The sequence below is a fragment of the Alternaria hordeiaustralica genome (assembly GCF_023758085.1).
Source record: "Alternaria hordeiaustralica strain BMP 2776 chromosome Unknown scaffold_4, whole genome shotgun sequence".
In the NCBI taxonomy this organism is placed as follows: domain Eukaryota; kingdom Fungi; phylum Ascomycota; class Dothideomycetes; order Pleosporales; family Pleosporaceae; genus Alternaria; species Alternaria hordeiaustralica.
In genome coordinates, this window is record NW_026056776.1 from 989,879 (window position 1) to 1,017,653 (window position 27,775).

Here is a 27,775-nt window from a genome sequence, read left to right on the forward strand (position 1 = left end):
TGGCTAGCTCGTGGCTCCGGGGTACGATCGAGGGACTGTGTAGAAGTAGTACTGGGGTACTTTCCAGGGCGCTCGATGTGACAGCAAAAGCATTGTTTTGGGTGATTTGGCAACGAGGGCAAGGCGTATTCAATAATGTTCGATTCGAGTGAAGACAGGGTCTCATATAACTGGATTCCGCCAAACTGCGTGGCTTAGCGGTCTTGCTCGAGCGTCCATGAAGAGTCAGAAACGTACCTTCCACTCAAGACGACATTCTCCAGACGCGACGTCAGGTATACGAGGAGCTAACGGCCACCAGTCCCATTCTACCATCGTTAGATCCTCGAGAGAGGCCTTGGTTCTGTTTGCGAGCGAACTGTCGTTCACAGAAGTCATCCCTGTGATATATCCCGGTGTGTGTATAAACAGCTCCCATATTGGCCTGCGTAGGGTTGAGAGTGCAAGGTCTCTACTGAGAAGATGAGGAATTGTATCGCATCTTGGATCTTTGCCTTCTCTAGACGACAAATTTATGAAGAAACTGTTGTCTGCTTTCGCGTCAGAGGTTTGATCCTTCCAGCATGATTCGTTGGCGTCAGCAATCTCCAGATGAAGGACGATGGCTGAAGCAATGTGCTCCCATTTGGTAATTCGCTGAGCGTCGATATTATCCCTCCGTGCTATAATGTCCTTTGCTGTCGCACTCGCGAGGGTATCGCTGTAATAGCAGCGTAGTAAATCAGAGAACCTGGTGATAAATCGATCCTCACCCATGGTGTTCAAGGCGTATAGGTACAACTCAAGTAGTGGTGAGTCGTGCCTGAGTAGATCAAGCAAGTCACGTTCGAGGCCGGACTCCGCCGATTGTGCAAGGGCACAAATTCGAAAGCCCGGCTTGATGAGGTTCGCGATGAGGTTCACTCGCTCGTCTATATACATTTTGTCGTCCTGCTCACTTAAAGACTTTCTCGACTGCCCTTTCGACGATACAAAATGTTGGAGGTCGGTCCGGAGCAGCTTGAATGCTGCACTTTGAATCAGAAACTCGCGAACGTTCGTGAGATCTTCAAAGCCAGTTTGATCGATGTTTGTCTCTTCTTGCTCATCTTCATCAGACAAGTCCTCTTCATCGGCAGATGAGTCCTCATCCCGCAAAAAAATGGTAACTCTTTTCCCTTCTACTGCCTCTAACTCCGGTGCTTCCCCTAGTTGATATATCTCCAGTATCTTGTCCGAAATCTCTCGTGCCTTCAGTGCTACCAGACGCGCAGCAAGAAAGTCCAAGCGATCCTGTGCCTCATCTTTGAGCCTGTCGACAAATGTTAAAAGCATTCGCCTGAAGGCCTTCACCAACTTCCGGGGTCCAATGACACCATTAATTGCGTTTGTATAGAGTGGATGGAGGAACTCGTCGTCTCGAAATATAGAAACCAACTCTCGAGTTGCCGTAGCGATCTGCACTGGGGAATAGCCACTGCCCTTTGACAGATCAGTAGCGGACGAAGCGAGAGACACAATAGAGAACACGGAACCTTCATCCGATGATGTCACTGACACATCGTCATCATGATCGAGTTCCACAGAAGACCCCGGATCGTATGTATTCGAGTGGGTTGTTGTTCCCTTCTCATCGACGCTGTCTTGGGTTTCTACGTCTGTGTCAATGGAAGCTAGCATAGATGATGAGCTTTGCAGGACGACATCCTTAGGAACGGCTTTTTCGGACTGAGGCCAATCAACAATCTCGGTCGATCTCGGGCGAGACCGCTTTCTGAGCACCGGCAGCACTTCGACTTCCATCCCTTTCGCTCTGGCAGTTGGACCAGTTGAAGCCGTTCCTGGAGCAACATAGTAGGATCTATCCATGGGAACGAATGGTTTGCGAGAGCGATGGCGTATGCTGCGTTCCACCGCTTTGAGGAGACTACAGACTTCCACATATCCAGCAGGAATTTCCACGCGAACCAGCTTGCCATCCTCTTCGACCGTGCTGTAAGTTGTACCATCTGACTTCTGGTACAGGTATCTATGCACGCACTGTCAACCCAGCCACTATCAATACCTTATGACTATCGACTCACCTGGCTACCTGCTGCGCTAAACTAAGACCCACGTTACATAACTGCTCATGATTGCGGTGAACTTCGTACGGATTATGGCAGTAAGCACACTTTCGAGCATGCATTTCGAAATGGTAGCATGCCCAACTCTCCGCGGTATTTGTTGGGCGAGAAAAGCTGTCTACGGGATCTTCGAAGAAGCCGACAGCCCCTCCCACAACTCGTTCGCGCTTTATCTGCGGCATAGTCGTGCGCGCAGGCGTCGTGGCAGTGCCTCCGCGATCTTGCCCAAGTGCTCTGGCAGATCTTGTCGTCGTAAGATTTCCTCAGACACGGCGATATACGACTCTCAAAACCATGAGCTATACTAGCCACTTCTGTTGTACAAGATTACTGTAGAGGTTAGGTGAATAAGACCCCAGAGACGTATCCACAATCCCTCTGTGTTGCTCTGGTGGACACTAGGCTGCATTAAATTCACCCACCCCATGCACGCCATCTACTCAAATCACTGGCTTTTACGAGCAGAATAGTAATCTTGGTAAGGTACCGCCCGCTCTGGGGAAGTATCGACGACAGGTGCGCATGCGAGTCTTACACTACACTGCGCGCCTGACTCACCTGCATGCATCAGATCATCTCCGCATTCACCCAAATCAACCCCATAGCAAATGTAACGTCAACATGCGCCCATCTCCCCAGCATCGCACACCGATGACGGCAGCGCCGGGCGCCAGTTTGCCAGACGCCCCATACCGCCCGACGTCAGCCGTCCTACCAGTGGCGAAGAAGAGTCGTGTGTCTCGCCAATCTCCGTTTTTGGGGGCGAGATTGGGGCCTCCATTGGACGCTCAGCGTTGTGTGCTGTCCAATATCGAGGTTCCGTCTGACGGCAGATTTAAGCGGTCGTGCCGACATGCACAGCATGCGAGATCTTACGGGTAGCCAGTGCCGCTCTGCTGCAGAACCAGGTGTCTGCTGCAAGACTTACATTGCTTGCGCAAACGTGGCGTGAGTGCTCTCCCGCGCAGGGGGGAGGGGCTGCGTGTGATGGCACGGTGTATACGAAGTGGTCTACTGCCTTCCAGAGATGGATGGATCTCGCTCGTGGGATGGCCATGCGAAACCTGATTGCGAAAGCGGGAATAGTCAGACTCGACACGTCGGGAAGTACAGTTGTCGTCCACCAATACTTGCTGTCGCCTATCGCGCCTTTATCTCAAAGCAACTACACGTGCGCTGTGTCACCCACCTATACCTAGGTACCCACCCACATTTATTTCCACATGGCGAACATGGAAGGTAGGAATAACAAATCATGCTATGGAGCAGCTTTTGGAGGACCCTGCATAGCCATGTCGTCTCGGAGGCCCTTTTGCAGCGATTCGCGCGAGCCGCGTTTTGCTCACATCGATTCCTTCGATTCCCAGAGTCGTCTCGGAACGGGAAAAGTGCGATTGTACTTCGGCTGCCGCGACGCGAAGCTGCGTGGGATGAATAGCATAATGTACAAGGTAGTGAAACGAAGGAGGATGGCTGAGTCTCCAGTCGTGGCCAAACTCTGCGTTTGCGTCCTCGATCACACGAAAGGTCGTCGAACGTTACTCTCTCATCTCATTCGCAACCGCACCACATGCTCGCGGATGACGCGCGCCCGGTCAACGGGCGGGTTATAACGGAAGCACGGATCGGAACGTCGAACGACGCACCGAAACCCAAATCCCTCTCATGGTTTATTCGCCTCGACATGCACCCACACAGCGCCAAGAATAGCATGCCACCACATGGTCCCACCTCTTGATGATGCGTGTGGGGAGCTCAACGATTGGCGGAAGCTTAACCTGCCTTCTGAGCAAAAACTAAACTTTGTCTTGAATTTTCCTGATTGGCGGGGTTGGCTTGCCTTGCGAGGGTGCGAGTAAGCAAGTGATTTGACATCTTATGATATGCAGCGCGTGGGCCGACTGAGTTGCATCCCCGTTCCTTGTTGTGTGTTGCATGCTGGCAAAAGGAGTTAGCAGGCTCACGTGACTGGTTCCTGGGCTCGGTTACCTGTCACTCCTTTACAGGGCTTTGTCATTGCTGACATGCATGGGCCACGGCGTGTTGCACCGCGTGGCTTGCATGGTTGGGCTCTGAGCTCAGAGTCCTGGGGAAGGCGATGCACATTTTCCGACAAGGATGATGCTAGTGTGATGCATACGTGACCCGACAAGACGGTTCGGCGTTTGGGCTAGCTGCAGCATGGAGGGTGGGTACGTGCGGGATTATAGAACTGGCGAGCGTGCCATACGCGATGCGCGACATGCGATGCAAGATGCGATGCTGGACTCGTTGCGACCTTGCTATACCTAGGTACTTGACCCGCTCCGCCGGCTCTCGTTGGGGTGTGACACCTGAGTGGACGGGTTTAGTCATGTCTGACACGACTCGCCGCATATTGCATGCCGCCGCTTGAGGCTATTGGTATTTGCGCCAGACTCCATACGTACGTTGACAACGAATCTTGATGTAATGGGATTCATATCGGTTACAAGCTGCCTTCAATACGTGCTACCGAGGACGGTTGGGGAACTCGTGTCGAAGCGCAAGTGCTCACGATCATGCATGTAATGGAGTGGGGTGTGCAAGTCTTGCCCCACAGTTCTGCAGATTCCTGGGCGTATTCTAGTTGCGAAGATCAATTTTGCGCAGCAGGATCGCCATGTCTTCTCGAGTCAAAGAACGTGTAAGGGGTTTATCGCGAACACATTCGGCAGGTGCGAAGAATTCAGTTTGAAAAGAGCGCCGTGCGATATTTGCTTTGTCGTCCTGCAACGTAAGGCGAAAAGACCATGTAACCCTCCTATGCGCCAGATATACAAGGTCATTGAGTCAGTCGTACGATCCGGTGAGGAATCTGCTCATGGCCCGCTCTATGGAACAGCATCGTCGTGCAGTAAAGCAAATATTACATGCAGGCGGAGGAGCGCGATGTCATCGCGTGACAAGATGAATCGATAGAGGTGCACAAATAAGTCCGAGAGAAACGACTTTGGCGCTGTGCAGATCCAGTCCCATGGAGACAGCCCCTATGGCCTTGTATCGACATGGCAGGAATATGCGGTGTGAACTATAGGTACACGTGTCGAGAGTCGGTCATCTGGATGTGTGTGGAGTCCCTCTAAACCGCGGACGTACTGTACTCCCACATGAATGGACCCGTTATGCAGGTCAAAAAGATACCAGCTGCAAGGGATGCAAAATGGGGAAGTTGATCCGGAAAGTGAATCCCAGATACCCCCATAGACTCTGCAACCAGCAACATGAGGTTTCTTGTGCCGTGATGCTGAAGCAGAAAAACGAAAGCACGCATCGGCAGTTGCAAGCGACCGAAACGTGCTGACAAAACCCGAGGCATCTACACTCGCGGTCGGCCCGAGTAGCGAGAAGTATTCGGGTAAGCACAGCAAAAGAAGATCATGAGCCGGAACCGCTGCAACATGCGCAGTCTTACAGCCTTGTCACCCGCCGCAGAGGTAAACGGTGAGCAAGTGTTGATCCCAGACACAGAAGCCGGCGTGATTGGGTGGATCTTTGTCCCCGGTCGCGGCATGTCATCAATCAAGACCCTTGTACGACGGCGGCTCTGCCTAGGTAGTTCTTCCAGATGCGTAGGATCACGGGTCAAGCGGCTGGCTCGTGGGTAAGCTAGGTTACATCCTTGCAACGCATGCTGCAGCTTGGAGAGATTTTTAGTGCTGCTCTTTGCACGTCCACCCGCATCATCATTGCGAGTCAGCTTTACACCGGATGCTGGTAGATATAGCGTTCGCGGATGTGATGGCATCGAAAGTGGAGAGATGGCGGTGAAGGTGTTGCGTGCGCGCTTCGGGGGCCCGGCAAATCTGAGATTAGGCCCGATGACGAGGGTGGTGATCAAGAGCCATGTCGTGCATACAGCGGCACAGCAGCTAGCCCCTAAGTATGTCATCGTGATGATTGGCCCAAACGCCCAAGTGAAGAGTCCAATGAGTAGCGCTCTGGACAATTCGATTGCGACATCTTTCCTGTTGCTGTGTGGGTGATCCTGGTATAGGGCTAGTAATCAGTCGCGGTGTTTGCGACAGCCAACTTGATGTTGCTGCTCGTATGTCCTTGCATGCTATGCAAGCACCGTGGCACAACAAGATTTTACTGCCTGGACAGACACTGTCAGCAGCATCTCAATCTCTAGTGTCGGGGAGAACGCCGTCGATATTGTATTTCTCCGGAGACTTCCCCATCGAGGCAATCTATGGCAGGCCGTCTTCTGTCAGCTTGGAGCGGCTTCTGGAAAACGATGAGAACCACAATTTGGCCGAAGGCGGTATGTTCGTCCCTTGATCGCTGTGCGTAAAGAAAGGTGTGCACAAGAGCAGGATAGTTGATGGCTGGACCGTGCGGATGTGATGTTGATATTCGGACCGTCTTGAGGAAGGTTCAGACTACTGCGAGTTGGGAAATAATATGGTGTGGTATAATAGACCATCGGAGAGGTCCCAGGCAACGTTGTCGATATCGATCCTATGCCCAGTCTACCCAGAGTCTGCGGCCTAGTGTTTAAGTTGACAGAAACACGGGCGTCTGTTGGAGTTTGGACCTAGTGACCAACAGTGACGGGCTGTCAATAGACCACCCAAATGACGAGAAAAGAAATTCTCCAAAAGGCGCTATAATGCCGTACATAAAGTTCCGGGCAAGCTCGAAATATGGCGCCGAAGAAGCCAACGGACCGCGCCGGAGGCGTCTCCGTTAGCTGACAAGCGAAACACGGAACTTAAACTTTGGCCAACACACATCTTCCTGCTTTCCAGTACAATGGTCATGTGGCTACCAACCTGTCTGACGGGATTTTGGGGACTCTGTCTAAACTGATTCGTAAAGGTGTTGCGAGCACGAGGCTCTAGTCACACACGTGTCTGTGCGCCTCCTGGTAGTCTTTGCGGTGAGTATGCAGCACCAACGTGTCGCGTCTGGTGACACTGTTAGGTGCACTACTATTGCCGGACGCTTGTCAACAAGGTGGACCTTTCATGAAACCATGAGAATTACAATGACACACTCGGGAACACTCACCTGGAGAGCCGGAGACCGGAGAAGACCGCCGACCTACTACTATGGTAGTCTCGAACTCAACATCCGCCACTTCGGATCGCTTACCTAGAGTGAGTTTTAAACTTTCGACGGGTGTCTTCACCAAGGTGCGACAAGAGTGACGCATTTGGTATGATGTGATGGCGCCCGTCCGAAGACCCTTTAGTGGTCAGCGACGTCTGTGAAATTGAGGCTGCACTCGGTATGGCGTCGGCCTCGTTCGCTAAGGCGACAGCCGAATAAGGACTTGTAGATTCTGGAGTTGAACGTCGGCATTACCTAGTTCGTCATGCCGTATCCGAAACTCAATTTTGATCATCGCCTGATTTCGGGGAACATAACAGTCGAGTTGCATCGATTAGTCGGTCTATGATACGTTGGGCGTGAACGTCGCATTAGGTTCAGACGTGCCGGCTGTCTCGCCTGCGAGATCCCGAAGAGAACGGCGATTAAATGAATGTTACCACGGCTAGTACCATTCGCGTGGAAGCAGTTCCTAAGCGGCGGTTGATCCCGGCTTGTGACGGAACAACACTCCAGGGACCGTCATGATGGCAGATGTTGCAAAGTTGTACGGGTACTTTGTAGCAAAGAGATGTAGTTCGATTGTCCTTGGTATCTGTGAGTAGGCACTCACAGCCACCATGCCGTTTGCTGAAAGGCGCACATGAGGTAGTACTGTACATGACGAAAGCGACAAATATCAATCTTGATTCGATGACAGCGATGAGAATTGTCCGTGAGGACAAGAGATTCTATATGCAATTTGGTGAAGACCGATGATGGACAAAGAACGAAAAGAGCTAGGGTATAACGCAGATATGTGCTCGCAAAATTGCAGAAGCCGGAAACAACCACCCAGGCGATATACATGCATCGTTGACACATGGTTGAGAAAGAATGTAAATAGAAATAAAGTGGTCGACGAGCGAACGCAAGCCGGGTGATAATGTTGTAGGCTGATCAAAGCACCGATGCTTCCTCTTCAAGGTATGGCCAATTGTCTAGGCACGGTGCTCGTATCGACGAGCCTCAGGTGGGAAAGAGTCGCGGTAAGCAGCTTGTTTAGGCGCAGGATGGTGAGGACCTGTGGTTTGCGCCTGTTGGTGCTGTGGATACTGATGAGGCTGGGTAGTATGCTGTGCAGAATGATTTACAGGTGCAAAGGTGGATGCAGGATAGCCATGTGAGTCGTGACTGGAAGGTGCCTCGGCGTGGTGAGGACCAACAGCTGGATGGTAGCTACTGGTTCTCCTTCGAACGTTGCGCTCTTCCTCGCGAAATTCCTCTTCGTAGTCGTCATACGAAGCCTCTGAGCCATGTCCCGTTGTAGAAGATGGTGCGCGTGACGGTGCTACCGAAACACGCCTCAGCCGAGGCGACGGCGGTCGGGTGATGTGGCGTTCTGGATGAGCTTGCATGGCAATCGATCTCCAGTAGTCCCTCTCAGAACGGTAATACTCAGCATCCTCGTTCGAGTCGCGGACGCTCTGTTCCAATCTCGATATGCTCATGGAAGCCTCGCGCTCTTTTTCCTTCCTTCTGGCACGGAAACGTGCTGATGCGCCAGCATTACGCCTCCTCTTCTCATCGGCGCCTTTGGATGCGGTTTGTGTTTCCACTTGGATGTTGTGCAAAGACCCGTCCTGGCTCTGGATTGTCATGAGCTGAACACTGCTCTGGTTGGATGGGGCCATGGCTATCATGCTATTGCGTTCACTCTCCATGGACACAGACCCCTGACGGGAATCGTGCACTGGGGTGTGTCTACGCATCTGGCCGTATGGTCCCTGAGTACTGTGGTTGTCGTATTGGCTCGACGCAACAGAGGCTGGCTGGCTGTAAGGTGAGTATTGTGCAATTGGACTGGCACTACCGGATTGAGGGAAGTTGACGCTTGGTCGACGGATCTCAGTACGCATCATGTTCGGCGGGGGAGTAGGAGCCGTAGGAGGGAAATAATGAGGGCGGCCGCCGGCAGGAGGTGTAGGTAAAGCCGGCTGGATTGTCATTGATTCCGTGGGACGTGTACTTGCCGTTAGGAAAGGCGATTGCTGGGCATCGATGGTGCCTGTGGGTGGATTTAACCTGCCGAGGTTGTGATTCCTGATCGACTTCTCGGGATATGGAGGTCGGATCGACGGCCGTCCCGGGGGTTGGAATGGCCTAGCATGCTGTTGTCCTTCCTGTGTGGATTGAGTGGAGTCCACACTATTGGGTCGACTGATGGAGGGCAGACTTTGCGAGTTCTGTGTATCAACGGGTGATGGCGAATCCATCTGAGAGTTGCTACGCTTCAGACTCCGTTGCTGTTCCACCAACTCGGCTTGTGGATTGAGAATGGAGTGGACTCCGAAAGGGTTCCCATATCTTCGATCCGAGGGCGTGGGTGGGGTCCTGGAAAGATGCCGAAGAGGTGGCAGGGAAACGGGAGGGTTTGCCGGAGCTTCTCGCGGGCTCCTGTAAGGAGGCTGCATTGGAGGATAAGACTGGATGGGCGACATCTGTGGGGTTGTTCGCGCTGAACGGGTTTCTCCTGCCGGTGGGTTTGACATGGAATAGATATCGTCAGAGCCCCCTTGGCCGCCCTGACCCGACCATGGGCCGTCGGGCTTTGGATCGTTGTGGTACGGCGGAGTTAACGAGTTCTGAAAACGTCGTGGATAATGAGGGAGGGGGGCCCGAATAGCGGGGAGAGTCTGAGTAGCCAGGGTGACAACGTTGGTTGGGTCGCCTAGGAGACAACCCAAGATACGTAGAGGTAATGTAGTTCGAAGGAGGCGAAAAGGATGGTGGATCAGACAATGTGGTGGCCGTCCCAACGGTGTAGTGGCAGCACGAGGCGTGGATGAGTTTCCTAGTAGGGCAGTCGAGGCAGTGTGGGGCTGACGGCCATGCTATACTGGGAGTAAGCGACCAAGGCTGCAGGAACGAGGACTGGAGATCGGTAGCAAAGTGAAGCGATGAGGAAATGAAGCTGCGAGGCAACGTCGGGGGAACTGGTAAAGAGTCTGGGGGTCGAGATCTGTCACGCCCGCAATCGGCACAGGTCGCGCCAGGACCGGGTGTGATATAAGAATTTGCGGTGTAATAGTCGGAGAATGGCTGGCCGGGCAGCAAACCATCGAGGGTGCATTGTGCCCCTGTCGCGCCTGGTCCATGTTGCGCGAGGAAGGGCAGCAAGTACATCATGCCTTGTCGGCGGCTTTGACGACGCGCTAGGCGGTGCCTTGGGCTTGCTGGGATACGCTGGCAAGCTACTTGCGCACGTCTTGCGCGCTACTGCATGTTCGACAGTGAAGATACGCGGAAGCGGAATACACACTAAGCCCCCCACCGCAACAACGCGCAGCTGGCGGCCAAGTAACGACGTCGAGGTGGCCTGCTGGCCCAAACTGACACAAGCGCACTTTGGCGGCCGCGCCCTGCAGCCCCCAGCACTGACCTGCGGGAGACTGTCCGGAAAGACGTCCTGTCATCTCATCTGCAGCTTGCCGGCGGCCCTCCTGCACCTCCATGGCGAGCCGTGGCTGGCTCGCACGCATGTCCTCGACCGCTGCTAGGGCCGGTCAGGCCAGCGGTTGCGGTAGCAGCGTGTGCGTGATGCGCACGACCGTGTCTCATCATGTGCCCCAGGCCATCCTTCCCTTGCCGCTCGCTGTGCAATGAATTGTGCACCTCATTTTGCTTTGTTGAGCCGCCTTATTGGCTGCCCGTCGCGCATTTAAAATCCCCGACGCTTGCCTCAGCGCTGCATATGCCTCGCGCGCTACGCACTGCACAAAAGGCGAGCCACAGCGTTGCATCATGGTGGCCCAAGACATCGATAGGAGCACTGGGCGCCTCGTCGCTTCAGTGGGTTGCTTCTTGTCCAGTACACCTGCATTTCCGCGGCCAGCACCACTAACGTCTCGGGACGGTCAGCGGCGGCAACGCCTCGTCTCGCTGCGGATGACAGAAGAAATTAGCATGCCCACGCCATGCAGCCACCGAGGAGCGATCGCTTCCGCCTTGGAAAACGTGCGTGTCGATAACGTGCATGTGGACGTGTTGCAGTGGCCATGTGGGGGTAGCAGCAACTTGATGAGACGGCATGATAGAGATCTCGGTCTGTTGATTTGTATGACGAGCCTCTGAAACTCGATCGAATCACTAACAAGGGAGGCCCTCGCCCTGCCGTCGCGATAATACTAATCGATATCGCCAGGGTTTGGGTGACAGTTCCCCGCGCTGTCGTGGGGGTGATTAGCTTGTGGAGCTGCAGATGTGTCCCAGCACGAGACTTGTGATCGGACAGATCGTCAGTCATCAGTTTCCATATACAAGCCAGTCCTGTATTGCGCAATTTGCGGCATCCTCTGTGCGAGTACTTTTGTGCAACGTAGCGTGGAGTTTGCGCCAGGCGAAACAGATCAGTAGGTTGGGCTTCAATTCCGTACCCCTGTCACATTGCAAATCACGTCAGGTGTCGGCCTTTTGATCCTTTTGATCCCACATGCGCACGCCGGTTAGAACATGGCTAGCTCAGGTTTCGTTGCGACTGGTAGCTGGCGTTAACCCATGTACATTTGCTGCTTCTCGAACCTTTTCCATGACAATTCATTCCCAGAGGGCCGGTAACGGCGCACACGTTGCAGGACCTGAGACGATCTCAATGCCGCGCATGTCATTCCTTCTGGAGTCGCATCGAGATGGACTGGACGCTTGCGAGCAGCTGAAAAGTATATGTACCCCGAGTACGAGCGCATCAAACTCTGTGAAAGCCGTGTGCGGCTGCCGGCATTTTTGGGCAGCCTCTGAAGATCTGGAGCTTCTAGTGAGCCCTCGTGCGCGCTGACTTTGAGAGACTGGATTAGTAGCTGGAGTCAGGGCAGCCTGCCTCGGCGCAAGCTGGATGCCCTCGTGAGGGCCTTGCTCAGGGATTTCCACCAAAAGCGTCATAGCTTGCGACCAACAGCGTGGTCCACACGGCGCCACTGATGGATCTCAGCCATCGGTTGGTTGATCCTCTCCACCAGTTTCCGGCTCCAGACTGTCGGTTGCGCAGCCAAGGCGATAGTTCAGGGGAGACCGCACCAGATTGCGAGGTCACGTCGCACCTTCTGAGCTAATCACGGTGTATGTACACCGCACAGCCGCGAGAAGCGTTGGTTCCTGTTCCAACATGCCGGACGGTATCGCCAGATCAACCTAGAGGACTGAGTTTAGACGAGATGGAGTGGTAGACTGACTCGTAGTCTCGGTGCAGTTCACGAGTTAGTACATCGCGTGTCCGGTGAAGCTGGGTACTCTCTGTGCCCACAATTCAGTTTCCCAACCCCACTCACTGCCAAATACAATAGCGGCGGCACAACTGCCGCTGTCCTCCGCGGACGTGTCGACATCAAATTGCCTTGGTTGACGTGATGTGAAGCTCCAGCATAGGGAAGTGGCGGCACGCGCGTGCTCGTCGCAGCAATGGATGCTTCGGCACTTGACCAATTCTCCACGATGCTTCGCTTGGGCAGGCGTCCGGTTGTGTCGAAGTGGAAGGGAGACCCTGATGGAAGCATCGAAGGAGTGGGCAGTCCGCGGATGCATTTTGACATAGAACGCACGGCCCAAGCTTCTGCACGGGCGTTTGCGCCTCTCCAATGCACCTGCCAAATCTGCTCTCAGCAATTACAACAAGACAAACGACGCTGCTATCACGTCACAAACCCTCACAGTATACATCAAACTCCAGTACAAATGAAGGCGACATGTATACGACGCATGTGAGAGCCGTCCTGCAACCAACTGAACGGGCTGCGGCACTATTTTGTTTGGCCTTGCTACACAGCTTTCCTGCGCATGCAACGCTTCGCAACCCCCTGTTGACGCCATAGTCCGTAATTTGTGCTGTCCCGAAACAACGTCAAAATGAACAAGCAGTACCGGACATATGTGGCAGATTCGTGTCGAAGCATGCATTGCGGGACTCGCTTCAGACGTTCTCCGTTACACAAGCAAACATCCACAACCGAGAACACTTTCAGCCGCCTGCACAAGGCTCAGTATCGCCAGTTCATTACTCGTATCGGCTTATATTATCAGTTGTATATCCCGGAAGCGGGAGATGACGTTTCTTACCCTGCAACGCATAACATATGAGGCGGGGGCTAATGTATACAGGTACCAAACGGGTTGCTTGATGCTCGATCGGAAATCCCTTTGTCTCTGCAATCTCCAACGACCCTCTGGCTCGGTCTACATCGCCGCCAACCACTACAGTGAGCAAAACAATAGATAGCACCTCGAGACCTTGCCTGGGCAAACATGGGTTGGTCACTCGCTAAACTATCTTCTGCGTCAGGCTCACCACCTTGCACACCAACCCGCGCCTCCTGATAGTCCTCGTGATTACGATGTCTCTTTTGTTGCGCAAGCGCATATTCTTCGGATGCTTTTGCCAGCCAGTGTGCGGACCGGCTCAGATCGAGACATGACAGCGTCGTCTACCAAGACGTAGATCGGTAGATACAGTACAGCATTCAGGTGACAAGATGATGGATGACCTTGTCGCTGTCAAAGCAAGTCGCGGAGTATCGATGACACATCACAGCTCCCTTTCGAAGGACGCGATGCCAACCCAAACAACAGTTTGCTTGTCCCAATCTCCTGATGACTCATCATACCCTATGGCTGATGCAACACTCTCGGTAGCAAAAGATTGCATGCAGGTCGACTACAGTACACAGTAACGTTGTGATAAGGCCTACTTGGAGTCGACTCATGCATGCAAGATATTTGATCGACATTAGCAGATCAGTATTCCGAACTGCCCTGCACTCTGAACAAACGCTAGATGCTGCATAAAAGTTCCGGATAGCCGTGGTCGGCCTGACCGTGATGGCCGGTGCTTATTAGTCTCACGACCCTGTTCACGACGAATCGGTCAGCGATGATCTTTCGGCCCTATTCAACAATATTTGCGTCTCCGAGAGTACGGTAACAGCTCCCCCAGATCGAGCTGCCTGTTCTGTCGACCGACATGAACGTGGGGATCGAACTTTGTCCTGTTTTTGACTTTCGCATATCGTTAGGATTTTCTTATCGAGATCAATGCGAGATGCTTCAAAGAGATCTCACATGAGCAATTCCCGACACGAGAAAGATTTGGTAACGAGGATTCAGACCCTGCTTCTGAATTTTCATAGCTTCATGTCTCATGAGAACCCCTACCGTTTGTTTAAGCCACCGCTTAATGACCCCAACCGCACCTGAGTCAGCGCTTGGGTGGGACACCGACGGCGATTCCATGAACCTAGCAATGAGTTCTCAACATTCACCATACAGCATCCAAGTTAGGTACACCTCCGCACTGAGAGGATACTGAGAGGACCCGAATCCGAACACTAACTGGCTATCTTTCATATCTCTCCCATTCGGTGGGGCTTAATCTATTTGTCATGTCCGATCTCATGCAAAGCAAACAACGTCCATCCCAACTCAAGACCTGCAGCTGATCTGGCACGAGAAAATTCACGCATGTACGCCAAATGTAGGTGTAACGTCCGAAAGTGGTGATCAAGGAGGGGGATATAGCACCAACATAACGGCTTCCTATCCATTTCGGGGTGGATGGACAAATTGCACTGGATTACTTTCCTTTGTCGAACATCCCATGTGAAAGTTCCACAGATCACACAGGTCTTCACAATCAAGGGCAGTCTGTCACGTTGGATAGGAACTCGCCGATGCAGTTGCACACCAGAGCGGCACAGCATCCCTCGTTCACTCGTCCTCAGCCCGTATCCACAGAATTCGTCATCAGGGTCCTCGGAACGAATTCCTTCTCGTCAAACCGTTACGACATCCTCCACTCCACTACACAGACTCCTCAATCCTCAATCCTCAATCCTCAATCCTTGGATCTCTACTAGCCTGTATACGTTTGTCTCGCGTCACGTCAAGCCACACGTATAAGCGTTCCGTATACACGCTACATAAGCGAGAAGCGCGCAGGATGGGCTTCGGCGAGGACAATGCACATCACCCCAAACTGCCATGTCCCATCGAGACGAAGATTGCACATCTACCATGCTTCGAGACTGGAATCGCTAGAAATCCCTCACCCCTCTAGCAAGCGATTGGAGGAAAGTCCCACCTCGACCGAATACGCGAACTGTGCCGCAAATCCCTTAAGCAAGGAGACCTCTCCATCGAGAAATTCGCTACCCAAGAACCGGTCTGTCCATACACACCCACACACATACAATGGCCTTATACAAACAGGCCCCTTCCAAAGGGCTGATATGACGACCGGGGGTTAGCGTTATGCATAGACGCGCGCTTCCTATCAGCATCTCGCGATCCCCGCGCTTCCTCCCATCCTTCCATCCTTCCAATCCTTCCAAGCCCCGTTTTCATGGACTTGGGGGGTACGTACGTTGCCGCGTCAAGCGACGTGCAGCACCTTATTCCTCCGGTGAGGTGTATGCAGGTAACGCTCACATGCACGCGACATGTGTGGCCGCCACAGGCCTATCCTTTCCTTCGATCGGCTGTGGGTGCCGGAACGTGTCGAAGCCATGCTTTCAAACGTCCCGCTGTGCGGATCTCTTCATCGGGATGTGAGGCTTGCTCTTCGCCTACCCTAGGCGGTGCGATGGTCGTGGTCAGGCTGGTTGCTTCCGATGAGGACGTGAGAGATGGTCACGGTCAAAGGAGCGCGGAGACTACTGCGCCGCAGACATACGTGTCGGGCTGAGGACTGGGTTGGGTACTTCCTCGTTGTGGTAAGGAGAGCGCGATGCAAATGTCACCTGCGAGATGTCACGTCTGCGTTGGGAAATTCGCGCCGCATGACTAGCTCAAAAGACATATAGGTTGTGGTCTGCTATGTGCATCAGAGCAAGGTTCGAGGGTGGTGGTCTGGGGGTACAGCTCCTAGATCCCTTGGACCCGGCAGTCGGAAGATCGCATTCGTCCTAGTTGGGCGAGAAGCTGACTGAAAAGGTAACTATGCTATGATAAAATGCGAGATAATGCCTATTCGGTGAGTGTAGCTAACAACATCCTATACCACAGTGAGCTTGACCCAAACGGACCCGTTGGGCTCCACTGCTGCTCTCAGCTTGCTTCACTGTCACAGCTACAGCTGCCATAGGATGGCGTTAAAGCCGCAGATTTTCGGATCGTCCATTGTTCGTCGTTCTCTATGTTGCTAAGGCGATGTCATGGTGGTATCGCAGGGGTAAGCGATAACGTCTTGATCTCCACCGGTCGTTAACTCCTTCCTCACCCAGACTTAGCTTAGCGTACTGCGATCGAGTGACCTCAGTTGCATCTTGAATCCTTTCGTATCTGCATATCTGCTACATCATGCAGGTATCATCATATCGGTCATGTTGCATCAAGGAGTGATCACTGATCGGTGATCTCACATGTAGGCGATTTCGATCATCTAGGGCTTCGGAGTAGGCCATATTCCAAATACTTCCGATAGTGATGTACATCTGCTATGTCTGGAAAGACGCATCGCTTCGAGATGTGTTCCTCATGACACCCATCCATCTATGTAGCGTTTTCACACCATCCTACTCTGCAACAACCTTCCCATTCTCCTTCCCGCCCTCAACAGCCGCTCCACCCTTGAACTTGAACCTTTTCAATCCCCGCACACCAACATTGATCTTGAAACAACTGCCTGCATGCTCATCAACCGGCCCTCCATTCTCTCCACTCGTACCGCCAGAGCTAGTAATGAATAGCTCTTCGCCAACAAAGCAAGGGCACGTAGGTTGACTGGTAGGCACCTTGATCTCCGCCACAACCTCACCTTGCGGCGATATTCTCAGTACATGCCATCCACCGTGAAGAGCAGTCCACATGTAGCCCTCCTCGTCAAGGCAGTGACCATCCGGCACAGCACCCTTTCCGTAGCGCTCATCCTCTGGCATGGTGAAGTACGGACGCTTGTTGCTAATCTCGCCTGTCTTGGGGTCAAAGTCGAACTGCCAGATAGTTTTCGTAGGGCTGTCGGCAAAGTACATGGTATCATCCTTCTTGTTCCACGTCGTTCCGTTGGGGATCACGATGTTGCTCATTGGGCGATCGAGACTGCCATCAGGGTTTAACCGGAACACGGCGCCATCCTCGCGCCACTCAGACACCATGGGGTCGAACATGAAGCCGCACCAGAAGCGGCCTGCAGAGTCGACAGCGCCGTCATTGCCGCGGAAGTTTTCGTGCTTGTTAGCTGAGATTTCGTCCTCGGACCAGACTTTCTTGATCCATCGGTATTCGCCGGTTTGCTTGTTGGCGATGCCGTAGCCGTATTTGCCGCCGAAGATGAACTCGGAGTCGTTGCCTTCTATGTCTGCGGTGGCGCATACACATATGTCGTAGTCCTTGACAGTAGTCAGGCTGGAGGGGCCTTTGGCCACATCCACGCGGAGTAGCTTCTTCTTTTCAATGTCCATGAAGCGAATTGTGTTTGTTTCCTCTTCCCAGAAGGGGCCTTCGCCTAGGGAGTAGTATGTCTTGAGCCATGGCTGGGTAATTGTTAGTGAGTGAATTCCTCTTGAAAATGGGAATGAGTGTCGCGCCGCTCTTATGCGTCCCAGGAGCGACAGGCCAAACATAAAGGGTAGTGTTGCGATGCTCAAGACGCGGCTGTATGACCTCAGCGGGGCTGGGCCACCCAAGTACCCCTCCTACGCCACCTCGAGGAAGGCACCCCAAGCAACCCAAATCCACGTACCTCTGTAATCTCATACTTCTTGATTCCAGACATTGCTGCAAAAGTCTCTAGGGCCTGGTTTGATGTAGGAGTGTCGCTCTCTTCGCCCTTTTGTTGGCTGCTGGCTTGTTGATGTTGTAGTGTATTGTTGTTCTTTCCCGAAGCGCCCGTCACGGCGGCCCTCATCGAGGACCACAATTTGGATAGCGTCGCTCCCATTTTCCGTTATGACGTCCCGATGAGCCGCCAATGAGGCTAGGAAGACCGTTGCTCTTGCTCCACTGTTTTTTGGACGGCTCCCGCGTTGAGTACACCGTCCGCTTTAGCGCGATAATGCAACGTATGTCAATGTCTGCGAGTAGTAGGGAGAATTGAAGAGTCGCAGACTATTAACGCTATTAGACGTGGAGCAAGCAAGAAATATTTCCATTAATCACGGAGCTGAGGAGTACATATGTTGGGTACTGTACAGCACCGACATCTCCTTGCACCACCGCAAAGGGTCGTTGCCGTTCGTGCGGTTGCCCAGCAGCGCGCCCTGACCTCTGTTGCGCATTTCAGCAGGATCATCGTCTGGCAGAAACGGGTACAGAAGCAGTATAGTGAGCGGTATTGCTCAGTGCTGATAAAACGTAGCGTTTAATGAGGCGATGATAACGATATTTCGCCGGCTAATCGGTCCGCCACCGCCTACAGGAAGAAGCTCGTTTGACGATGCTGCGGGAGTGTTGTATCTTTGTTCCGGCTGAACTGGGCTAATCTCGACACGGCTGCCGTTGTCACGCGTCTTCTGGAACTTTATGTGGAAGATTTTGATTGATTACTGAGGGGCGTATCGCTTGTAGGTGATCTGGCCTGTTTGTCTACCTCCAGCGTTTTGCACGTGTCTACGGAATTGGGGTTTTGGAGGTGCCACGCGGGAGGACCTGCGGTACCTATCTGCCTCCAACGAAAAGTCTGTCAGCATCAATCTAAAGTCGGCCTTTTCTCCGTTTCGCTGGACATTCTGACACCAACAAGCCCAGGTTCGATAAGCATCATGTTGTCAATGCATTGGCGAGTGTTCTCGACGAATACCAACACCGGAAGTCCTCTTGCGCTCGACCGAGATTGCAGGTAACGGTTGAGACGCATGTACATCTATCCGAAGCAGCAGTGGACTGATTTACCAGCATGACGTAGAGACACCATGAGGGAGATCGCGAGACTGTAGCATGTGCTGTGGACGTGGAACCGGTCATCTGCACATGATCAATGTGTACTCTCTACTCTCTACTATCGTGTAAGAAAAGGGTCCCAGTGACCAAACGCCATATATGCAATTCGAACCCTATGCGCCACCCACGTAATCCCATAGAAAAATAAAGATAATAATCCACCAAACGAGAACACTCTCAAAGTATCCCACTACCTCTTCTCCACAAGCAACAAATGCATAGCCGCATACGCCAGCACCACAAACGCGCCGGCAAACACACCCAGTCCAATACAATCCTTCCACAGCGCCTGCGTGTTGAAACCAAACGAGCTGAGGATAGCGGAGCCAGGGACTTCAATGTCAAGGCCGTATTTATGGTCGATGAGGGAGAGGTATTTGACTTCATTGACGATGAGGCCTTCGAAGGCGTAGTGGAAGATTGATAGCTGGGAAGCATATGTTAGCAAAGATGGACTTGTGCGTGGAAGGGCGAGTTGGGACTTACCGATTGCAGCCACTTGGCAATAGCAGGAATGCTCTCCTTGTTGAGGAAGAAGCCAGAGAAGAGGAGACTGAATAGCATGACTAGCACGCCGATCAGGTTGGCTACACCGGAGTTGCGGAATACGATGCCGATGAAGAGGAAGATGGCTGCGGCTGCGAGGTTGAATAGGACGAGGAAGAGGGTGAACTTGAGGAAGTTGGGCCAGGCAGGGATGAGACCGGTCATGGGGTACACGATGATACCGAGGATGATGGGTGGAAGCAGGCGCAGAGGAATGATGTCGAAGATGACCTTGGCGGCGAAATAGGCGGGTGGGGAGTAGTAGCCCTTGGCACGCTCGCGGGTGAAGAGGAGTCTTTCAGGGGCGAAGACGGTGAGGATGGTCAAGCTGCTGAAGCCGAAGAGCGATAAGACGAACAAGAATAGACCAAGGCGGTTCTGGAAACCCTTGATGTCGTCTGTGAGACCGTAGAAGAGGAAACCAAGGAAGACAGCGAGGACAATGGCGATGGCGTAGTGTGTAAGCATGAGCATAGGGTTGCGGTAGAGGTTGCGCCAGGTTCGTCGAGACAAGATTCTGAACTGGCCAAAGAGACCGACCTTCCTGAAGCCCTTGAGCTTTCCTGCTGCGACGAAACCGTTTGGCTGTTGCACTCCGTTGGTGCCGTTGGCTTGATTTGCGCTGGCTACCGAGCTAGCAATGTCGTCGCGAATCCTAGCTGCAATGTCGGAGGATGCATAGGCGTTGATCAGGAGGTCAAGGTTGGTTCCAGTGGCGCCATTGGCAGGAGGCGGGAGCTCATCAGGGTCTTCGAGTATCTGAGGAGGCACGCCGCCTTGTTGACGAGTGAGCTTCATCCATTGGGCCTTGATAGCGCCTCGGCGATCGTAGGGAGCTTCGTCATCAGTCTTGGGAGACATTGCACCGTCGTTAACAGAAGCAGTGTTCTTCTTCCTCGTGAATAGCTCGCGTTCCTGCTGCTGCTTGATAGACGTCCTCCTCTTGCTCTTGGGTCGCAGTATGCTAGAATTGCTGGGACTACCAGCAATGTCTCGTTCAAGCTCCGATGTGTTGATGCTAGGAATGGACTTGACAGCAATTGCGCTGCTTGCGCTTGTAGTGAGTCCGTCGCGGTTAAGATCACGGTTGAAGAGTGAACTGTCTTCGTCAATGGGCTTCCGTGCTGTGCTCGCGTGCATGGTCAGATCCACGATGTAATCGGCAATGTTGAAACCAGGTGGGCAGGTGTAGCCGAGCTCGTCGAAGTAGTTCTGGCAATTCTCGAATGGTCCGGAGTAGACAGCTCTGCCCTTCGCAAGCAGTATAAGTTGGTCGAAGAGAGCGACAATGTTGGAGCGTGGCTGGTGAATAGTGAAAACGACAGTTCGGTTGTAGTTCTTGACTAGGTTGACAAGACACTCGACGACGTTGAAAGCATTGTAGGCGTCCAGGCCACTTGTGGGCTCGTCCAAAAATAGGATGCTGGGCGAGGTAACAAGTTCGCAGGCAATACCGACACGACGCTTCTCACCACCGGAGATTCCACGACCGCTTTCCTCAGAGCCAATCTTCTGGTTGCGAATGTGGTAGATACCGAGTTGACGTTCAACGTCTTCTACCTTTTGCTCCTTGGAAATGCGACTCATCTCCTTGGGCAGGCGCAACAATGCAGAGTCGAGAATCGTCTCGTGGACAGTCAAGGTAGGCAAAAGGGTGTCTTCCTGGTCGACGAAACCAATCACGCTTCTGAACTCGTCATCGCGGACCTTCTCGCCATTGATGTAGAAATCGCCACTATCGGTTCCAATCTTCTTCTTGCGGGCCAGAATATCAAGGAAGGTAGTCTTTCCGGCACCCGAGGCACCCATGATGGCCAAGAGTTCTCCGGGGTGGACAGCACCAGAGATGCCAGACAGAATCTGCTTTCCTTTCAGGTTGTAGGCGACGTTCTCAAAGAGGAAGGAAGCTGGCTTGTGGTCGGCGAGTAATTTCGCGTCCTCGTCTTCCTCATCGTCCGACAGGTGGATGGGACCATATCGATGGCTCTCAGCGCGGTGGGTAATGTACCAGATGGCCAAGATAGCCGCCACGATGAATAGTGCGATTCCTGCAATGACACCAGCGATCAACGGAGTGTTGATCTTCTTGATGGGTCTCTCGTAACCTGGCACTTCCGTCTGGTATAGACACTCGCCGGTGTCACATTGTAGGAAGATGCTCTCGTCGCCGAAGATGCTCGAGATCAGGTCGTTCATGGCAGGTTCCGAGAAGATGCTTCCGCTGTCTTTGCTGTTGATAGCTGAGATGCCTCTAAATTCAGCAGGACCCTTGATGGACTCCTTCAAGAAGTCGCCAATGTCGACGGAGCCATCCTCTCCGCAGAGCATCCTGTCAGGGACACATTCGCACTTGATGTTCTCGCATCGGTATTTCGTGATGTTGCGGTCGGATTCGGCGGTGAAGTGGGAGGAGCACGTGTCGAGGGCGCAGTAGAAGGATTCCCTTTGGTCAACCCAGACTGCGATGGTTAGCCGGGAATGAAGGGTGGAGGGTATGGAGCTTACATTGGAAGTTGCATTCCTCTGACTCGGCATTGCAAGAGAAGGTCGCCTGCGGTTTCTTGTCCTTCAACGTGTCGAGGATCTTTCTGTTGGTAATGTCGCAGATCTGGAAGTTCTCCTTGACCAGCTGGCCGTCCTTGTAGCAGACGCCGCCCTCTCCATCCGGCATCATGGCGTTGCAGGCATCGTTGGTCTGGCAGACGTTGCAGTTGATGCCAGACCAGCCCTCTGAGCATTCGCACTCCTTTGCGCCTCCGCGTGGTGAGCGGTTCTTGCCATCGGGCAGGGCGCCGCAGAGGGGCTCTGAGCAGTCCTCGCCTCCAAATCCGGGTCCACAGTTACATCTCCCGTTCGCTTTGCTGCAGTCGGCAAACTGTTTGCACTTGAAGTCTTCCAGGTTGCAGTTGAAGCATGGCGGACAGCCATCGGGTCGGTCGCCGTAGATGGAGAAGAGATCCTGTGGCGAGTCGGCGAGGGTGTAGTTGGCGAACGTCTTGTGGGCCGTCGCCGTCGATGCCAGGCCCAGCAAGGCGGCGAGCGACGTCGCCCAGGTCCGTTGGCGCATCGCGTCTTGTTTGCGGCGCGGGACGAGCTATGCGATAGCTATCTAGATTGTCGTGTGCCTGCTTCTTTCAAGAGTAACGTGACGAGACGGAAGGTGACTGTCAAAGTCAAAGGAACGGCAAGAGCTGGGCAGCTCGCGATGGGGACGAGGGACAACAGGTAGCAACGGGTGGCCAGATGATGGCAGTGCTGCTATCATCGGCCTGCGGCGACGCTGATTCGTGGAGGCTGGGCTGTCTCCAGCCAAGCACCATGGCGGACCGCTAGACCGAGGCACACGCCAACAGGTGATGCAGGCAACATGGTCCTCGTCATCATCGATATCTGGCACAACATGCAGAAGCGCAGGATATGGATATACATCACGCGACTGGCAGCCTCGTCTCTAGCAACGCGCTGATCAACGTGATCGCGCGCCATCAGCGGCGACGCGCTCTTGCCAGCCCAACCTAGCCGTCGGAGCGCTCTAGCAACTAGCTCGCCCGCTTCAGCGGAACCTCGAGAGGCCATCATGTGCGCCCTATGTCAATCCCCAGAGCTACCTTGAGACATAAAACTATATCGTCTAAATTTTCTCTGCGCTCTTCCGCCCGTCATACATCTCCTTCTATCTCACAAGCCAGAATGGTCAAGATTGAAGAATTCGCCGTCGAGTCCGTATGTCATTCCCCGCATCTCGCACTCCACGTGGGGAAGTGACTAACATGCCCAGTGGATGGATGCGTACGAGACGAAATGCAAGTACAACATCGCCGAGACGTGTTGCGCCTCAATTTCCGTCGATCAGCTACGCGAGCTGTCAGAGAACAAAGATCAGCCGGTCTTCGACACCTCGCGTGTCCTGAACTACGGAGCCATCAGAGGAAGTGACGACTTGCGCAACAACTTGGCAAGATTATATTCTGCCAAGGTCACAAACCCTCTCTCTCCAGACAACATCCTCATCACTCCCGGTGCCATCCAAGCAAACTACCTGACTGCCTACTCCCTCGTCGGACCGGGAGACCATGTCATCTGCCACTACCCCACCTACCAGTCCCTCTACGAGGTACCCAAGCAACTGGGCGCCGAAGTTGACCTATGGAAAGCAACGCCAGAAAACAAATGGGTACCAACCATCGACGAGCTGAAGACGCTCATCAAGCCCAACACAAAGCTCATCATCATCAACAACCCAAACAACCCCACCGGTGCCATCCTAGGCAAGACCTTCCTCCAAGAACTCATCGACATTGCGACCGAAAAGGACATCACCATCATGAGTGACGAAGTCTATCGCCCTCTATTCCACTCCATCATCCCCATAGACAAAGACTTCCCACCTTCCCTCCTATCCATGGGCTACAAGAACGTCATCGTCACAGGTTCCATGTCAAAAGCCTACTCTCTCGCAGGCATCCGCATCGGCTGGATAGCATCTCGCAGCTCTGAAATCATCGAAAAGATCGCTTCAGCACGGCACTACACCACAATCTCCGTGTCCTATTTCGACGAAGCCATCGCCGCCTACGCTCTCCACTCATCAACAGTGCACAGTCTACTAGCTCGCAACATCCAACTCGCGAGAACTAACCTGGCTCTTCTGGAGAAGTTCCAGCTCAAGAACGAGGATGAGTGCGAGTGGGTGAAGCCTGTGGCTGGTACTACGGCTTTCGTCAAGTTCCACCGAGAAGGCAAGGCAGTGGACTCTGTGGACTTTTGCAAAAAGTTGCTAGAGGCTACGGGCGTCATGTTTGTGCCTGGTAGTACTTGTTTCGGCGAGGAGTTCAAGGGGTATGTTAGGATCGGGTTTGTTAATCAGACGGACGTTATTAAGGAGGGGTTGGATGCCGTGACGAAGTTTATACGGAAGAATCTTGATGAGGTGAACTTAGCAGAGTAAAGTAGTGTATGGGTAGCAGGCAATGTTTACATCAAATACATACATTTTGCAGATCGCCAGTCGGTCCGATACAGCCACAGCCACAGCGCCACACTAACCGCAAGATTGGGGGCGGCTCGTGGACTCAGCCCTGTGGACGCCTTACGCCCGCGTCCGTCTCACAGACAGTGAGATTCCACAGCCACGACCAGTGATCAACAACTTATACCCTACCGATATTAAGTAGATAGTAAGCGTTGTGCTACAATAAAACCTGTTCTCCTCTCATCCCACCATATACCCTCCCCACTGTCCCCATCACTACATCTCCGCACTTCTCCCCTTCAACCACATACAGATCATTCCCACCATGACAGACCCATCCAAACTCCAAGTCCCAGGCCTGTTCACCGAGAAGGAGAGCAACAATTCCACAGCCCCTCTCGTAAATGTAACAAGCGCATCCACAACCTCCACATCCACATCCAGCTCAAAACCCCCAGCATCAACACCAGAACGTCCCTCCTCCTCACATTCCTGGCGCTCAAAACTGCATATTCATTCCGGTACGCGCCGTTCCAAATCCGTTGAACCAGGGAAGGAACGCTGGCGGGATGCGACGCTGCCTGAAAAGGAGCGATGGAAAGATTGGCAGAAGGCTAAGGATAAGGAGCAGCTGCAGGGGTATGTGATTACGATTGGTGAAACTCGTGGCATCTGCTAACTTGGAGGATGGTAGGTCGGCAGTAGGTGCGTTCACGCAGTTTTATAAGGGGAAGGGGAGTACGGGGTATTGGTTGGATGTGGGATTCTGAGAGTGTGGGATATTGGGCTTGGAATCAGCATCAATGGACAAATGGAAGAAACAAGTCGATGGTTTTCGGTTTTATGGCACACAGATTATGTCGACGACGTCGGATTCAAATGAGCGAGCATGATGGTGTGTCGAAGAAGCATATGCCTTATGATTGCAATGTTTAAAATCGTACTGTTCCACAGAAGTCTCATGGAAATCACGAGAAAGGTTTCACCGAACGTGCATCATTCATTACTCATTATGTAGTCCTTATCTACTTCCTTGGTGTAGGCTCCTGAGAAACAATGGGAAAGATGGGGAAGGAAGTATCACAATATGCAGTGCTGCTCACAATACATACAAGGGGTATGATGCGATATTGCGAAAAGATGAAGTGTATCCGCGTTGGAGCACCTTGCCATTGCGAAAAACTTGGTATGTGGGCTTTTTGGTCGCCGTATGTGATCGGAGAGTGACGCAGGGCGTGGAGCGTTATCATGGCAGGCGAAGGCTTCACATAGGTGCGTTGAATTGATGAGCTTCAGGGGAGACATAACGTAGCCGAATATCGAAGGAGATAATTTTGGCCACATATTCCTCGTTACATGAACTTGACTGCGGAAAGGCCTTGCCCGTCTTGTTCTTAGTATGCGATAATACATGCGCAATAGGCCCATGGGGTCTAATAACTATTCGCTGGACCTCAAATCTCTGTAGACTGGAAGATAGTCCATGTCTGAGTATCGGGTTGCTGGTGCATTATGAAGTGTAGATTAGAAGGGAGATGTTGTTGACTCAGGAAATATTTGGTTGCTTGGATGAAGGGGACATCCACTGGAGCGGCGTAGATGGTACCCTCCTTTGACTTACTGCCGCTGCAGGTGGCTATGACTGTTCTGAGTGTGTTTTTTCTTGGCCTTGGCTCGTCTTTGAGAAAGATAGGGCTTCCCGAGTTACCTATGCATTTTGTCAACATCCGTGAATGTTGTAATGTGTTTCTTATTCGTACACTTACCAGACACAGCCAAAAGCTTGCACTCAAGCAACCCGTCGTCTTCACACCGGGCCCCACCCACCACTTCGTACATGCATCCAGCATCCTCGCATAGCGGACAAGATCCGCTGCCTTGCGTTGTGTTCTCACCAGGATAGCCGATACCAAGCACCTCCGACCACACCAAAGGTGGCGCCTGGTACAAGGCTGGCTCGACCTGTAGAAAGTCGCTCTCGAGCTTGATAAGGGCCATGTCGTTGTGCCAGGCGAATCCAGAGCGTTCCCATGCTTGAAGCACAATGACTCTTTTGCCGAAACGCTTTTCGACCCCTATCCCTTTCGAAGACTTTGAGCGGTGGTACCCAATGTACGCTTTGACAGACATGACCCGAGAGACAAATGTCTCTCCACCACGATACAGAACGTTGTGTGCGGAGGTCAGAACCAGGTCGAGCCCTATAAGAACTCCGGAAGCATCAAACTCGTGATGTGCTTCATCTATCACCTCGAGTTTGACGATGGCTAAGATAAATCATCAGCGATGTTTCTCATGCGAGGGCTCTCGTCACTTACACCGATGATTCCCATACGAATTTTTGTACTTGGCTTCGTCCACGTGAAGGTGGAAGTTTCCCTCAACCGATGCTTCAGCCACAGGCCATTCGGTAGTGAGCTTCCAGGTCGCCAACTCCCTCGAGTTCATTGGTACGATATTGTCTGGGTCTAATACGGAGGGAGACATTCGCGTGCGTGGGGAGCGAGGGCTACAGTGTATGATGTCAGTCGAGCGCGGATGAGGATATGTCAAGAGAGAGAGGACGTAAGGCGCTATATGATACAGGTGCTCCCCGCCGGTATTCGGTACTATCAATTGATCTCGACAGGCCGCGTAGCCAGCGTAGTGTTGGGCAGTTGCGAGACCGGACGAGAACACCCGCTCAATGTTTGTCCAGTGCTCCATGAGCCATAGAACCACGATCCACGTCAGTCGGCCTTGGGGCTGTGGTTTTGCGCAGGGGGCTGGCCCCGGTCCGAGATATCCTATTCGTTCCAAGGTTGTATGCAGTCATGCTGCAGGCTGGTCAGCTGGCAAACATGGGACGCAAGAACCTGTCTAAGCCCTTTGAGCAAATCTAGGGCAGAGCACAGACGCGAGGGCCTGCGCAGACAATGTTGACGAATAGACAGAAAGCAAGTCGGAGAAGATATGGAGAGTGGCGAAAAGATACATCTAGTTACTCATCATCGTCCTGCGTCTTGTGACAAATTGAACGCAACTGCCGAGCGGGCAACAAGAAGCATTCGATGCTGCGTTTCAATGCGCAAGCCGTACATTGGAATCGTGTCGACAGACTTGTCCTTTGCAACTAGTGCTGGACTGGTATCTTACAGTAGTCTACAGTTGCTTGCCGTTATATATACATATCGTGAAC

The 27,775-nt window shown here is 52.9% G+C and overlaps 4 protein-coding genes across 4 annotated transcripts; 1 reads left to right on the forward strand and 3 right to left on the reverse strand.

The window, feature by feature from the left end:
* Positions 1-8,161: 8,161 nt before the first annotated feature.
* Positions 8,162-9,082, reverse strand: J4E84_003114 (uncharacterized protein; the record flags this gene model as incomplete). Its single annotated transcript, XM_049385732.1, has 1 exon — positions 8,162-9,082. One exon carries the CDS (start codon positions 9,080-9,082, stop codon positions 8,162-8,164), a length of 921 nt encoding a protein of 306 aa, XP_049246609.1.
* Positions 9,083-16,717: 7,635 nt separating this feature from the next.
* On the reverse strand, positions 16,718-18,081 carry J4E84_003115 (uncharacterized protein; the record flags this gene model as incomplete). The annotated part of the gene is made up of 2 exons (XM_049385733.1): positions 16,718-17,674; positions 17,884-18,081. 2 exons carry the CDS (start codon positions 18,079-18,081, stop codon positions 16,718-16,720), a joined length of 1,155 nt encoding a protein of 384 aa, XP_049246610.1.
* A 5,234-nt stretch (positions 18,082-23,315) lies between these two features.
* On the forward strand, positions 23,316-24,573 carry J4E84_003116 (uncharacterized protein; the record flags this gene model as incomplete). Its single annotated transcript, XM_049385734.1, has 2 exons — positions 23,316-23,348; positions 23,404-24,573. The coding sequence occupies 2 exons, from the start codon at positions 23,316-23,318 to the stop codon at positions 24,571-24,573; spliced, it is 1,203 nt and encodes a 400-aa protein (XP_049246611.1).
* Positions 24,574-26,051: 1,478 nt separating this feature from the next.
* Positions 26,052-27,045, reverse strand: J4E84_003117 (uncharacterized protein; the record flags this gene model as incomplete). Its single annotated transcript, XM_049385735.1, has 3 exons — positions 26,052-26,305; positions 26,364-26,864; positions 26,916-27,045. The coding sequence occupies 3 exons, from the start codon at positions 27,043-27,045 to the stop codon at positions 26,052-26,054; spliced, it is 885 nt and encodes a 294-aa protein (XP_049246612.1).
* Between the last annotated feature and the right edge of the window lie 730 nt (positions 27,046-27,775).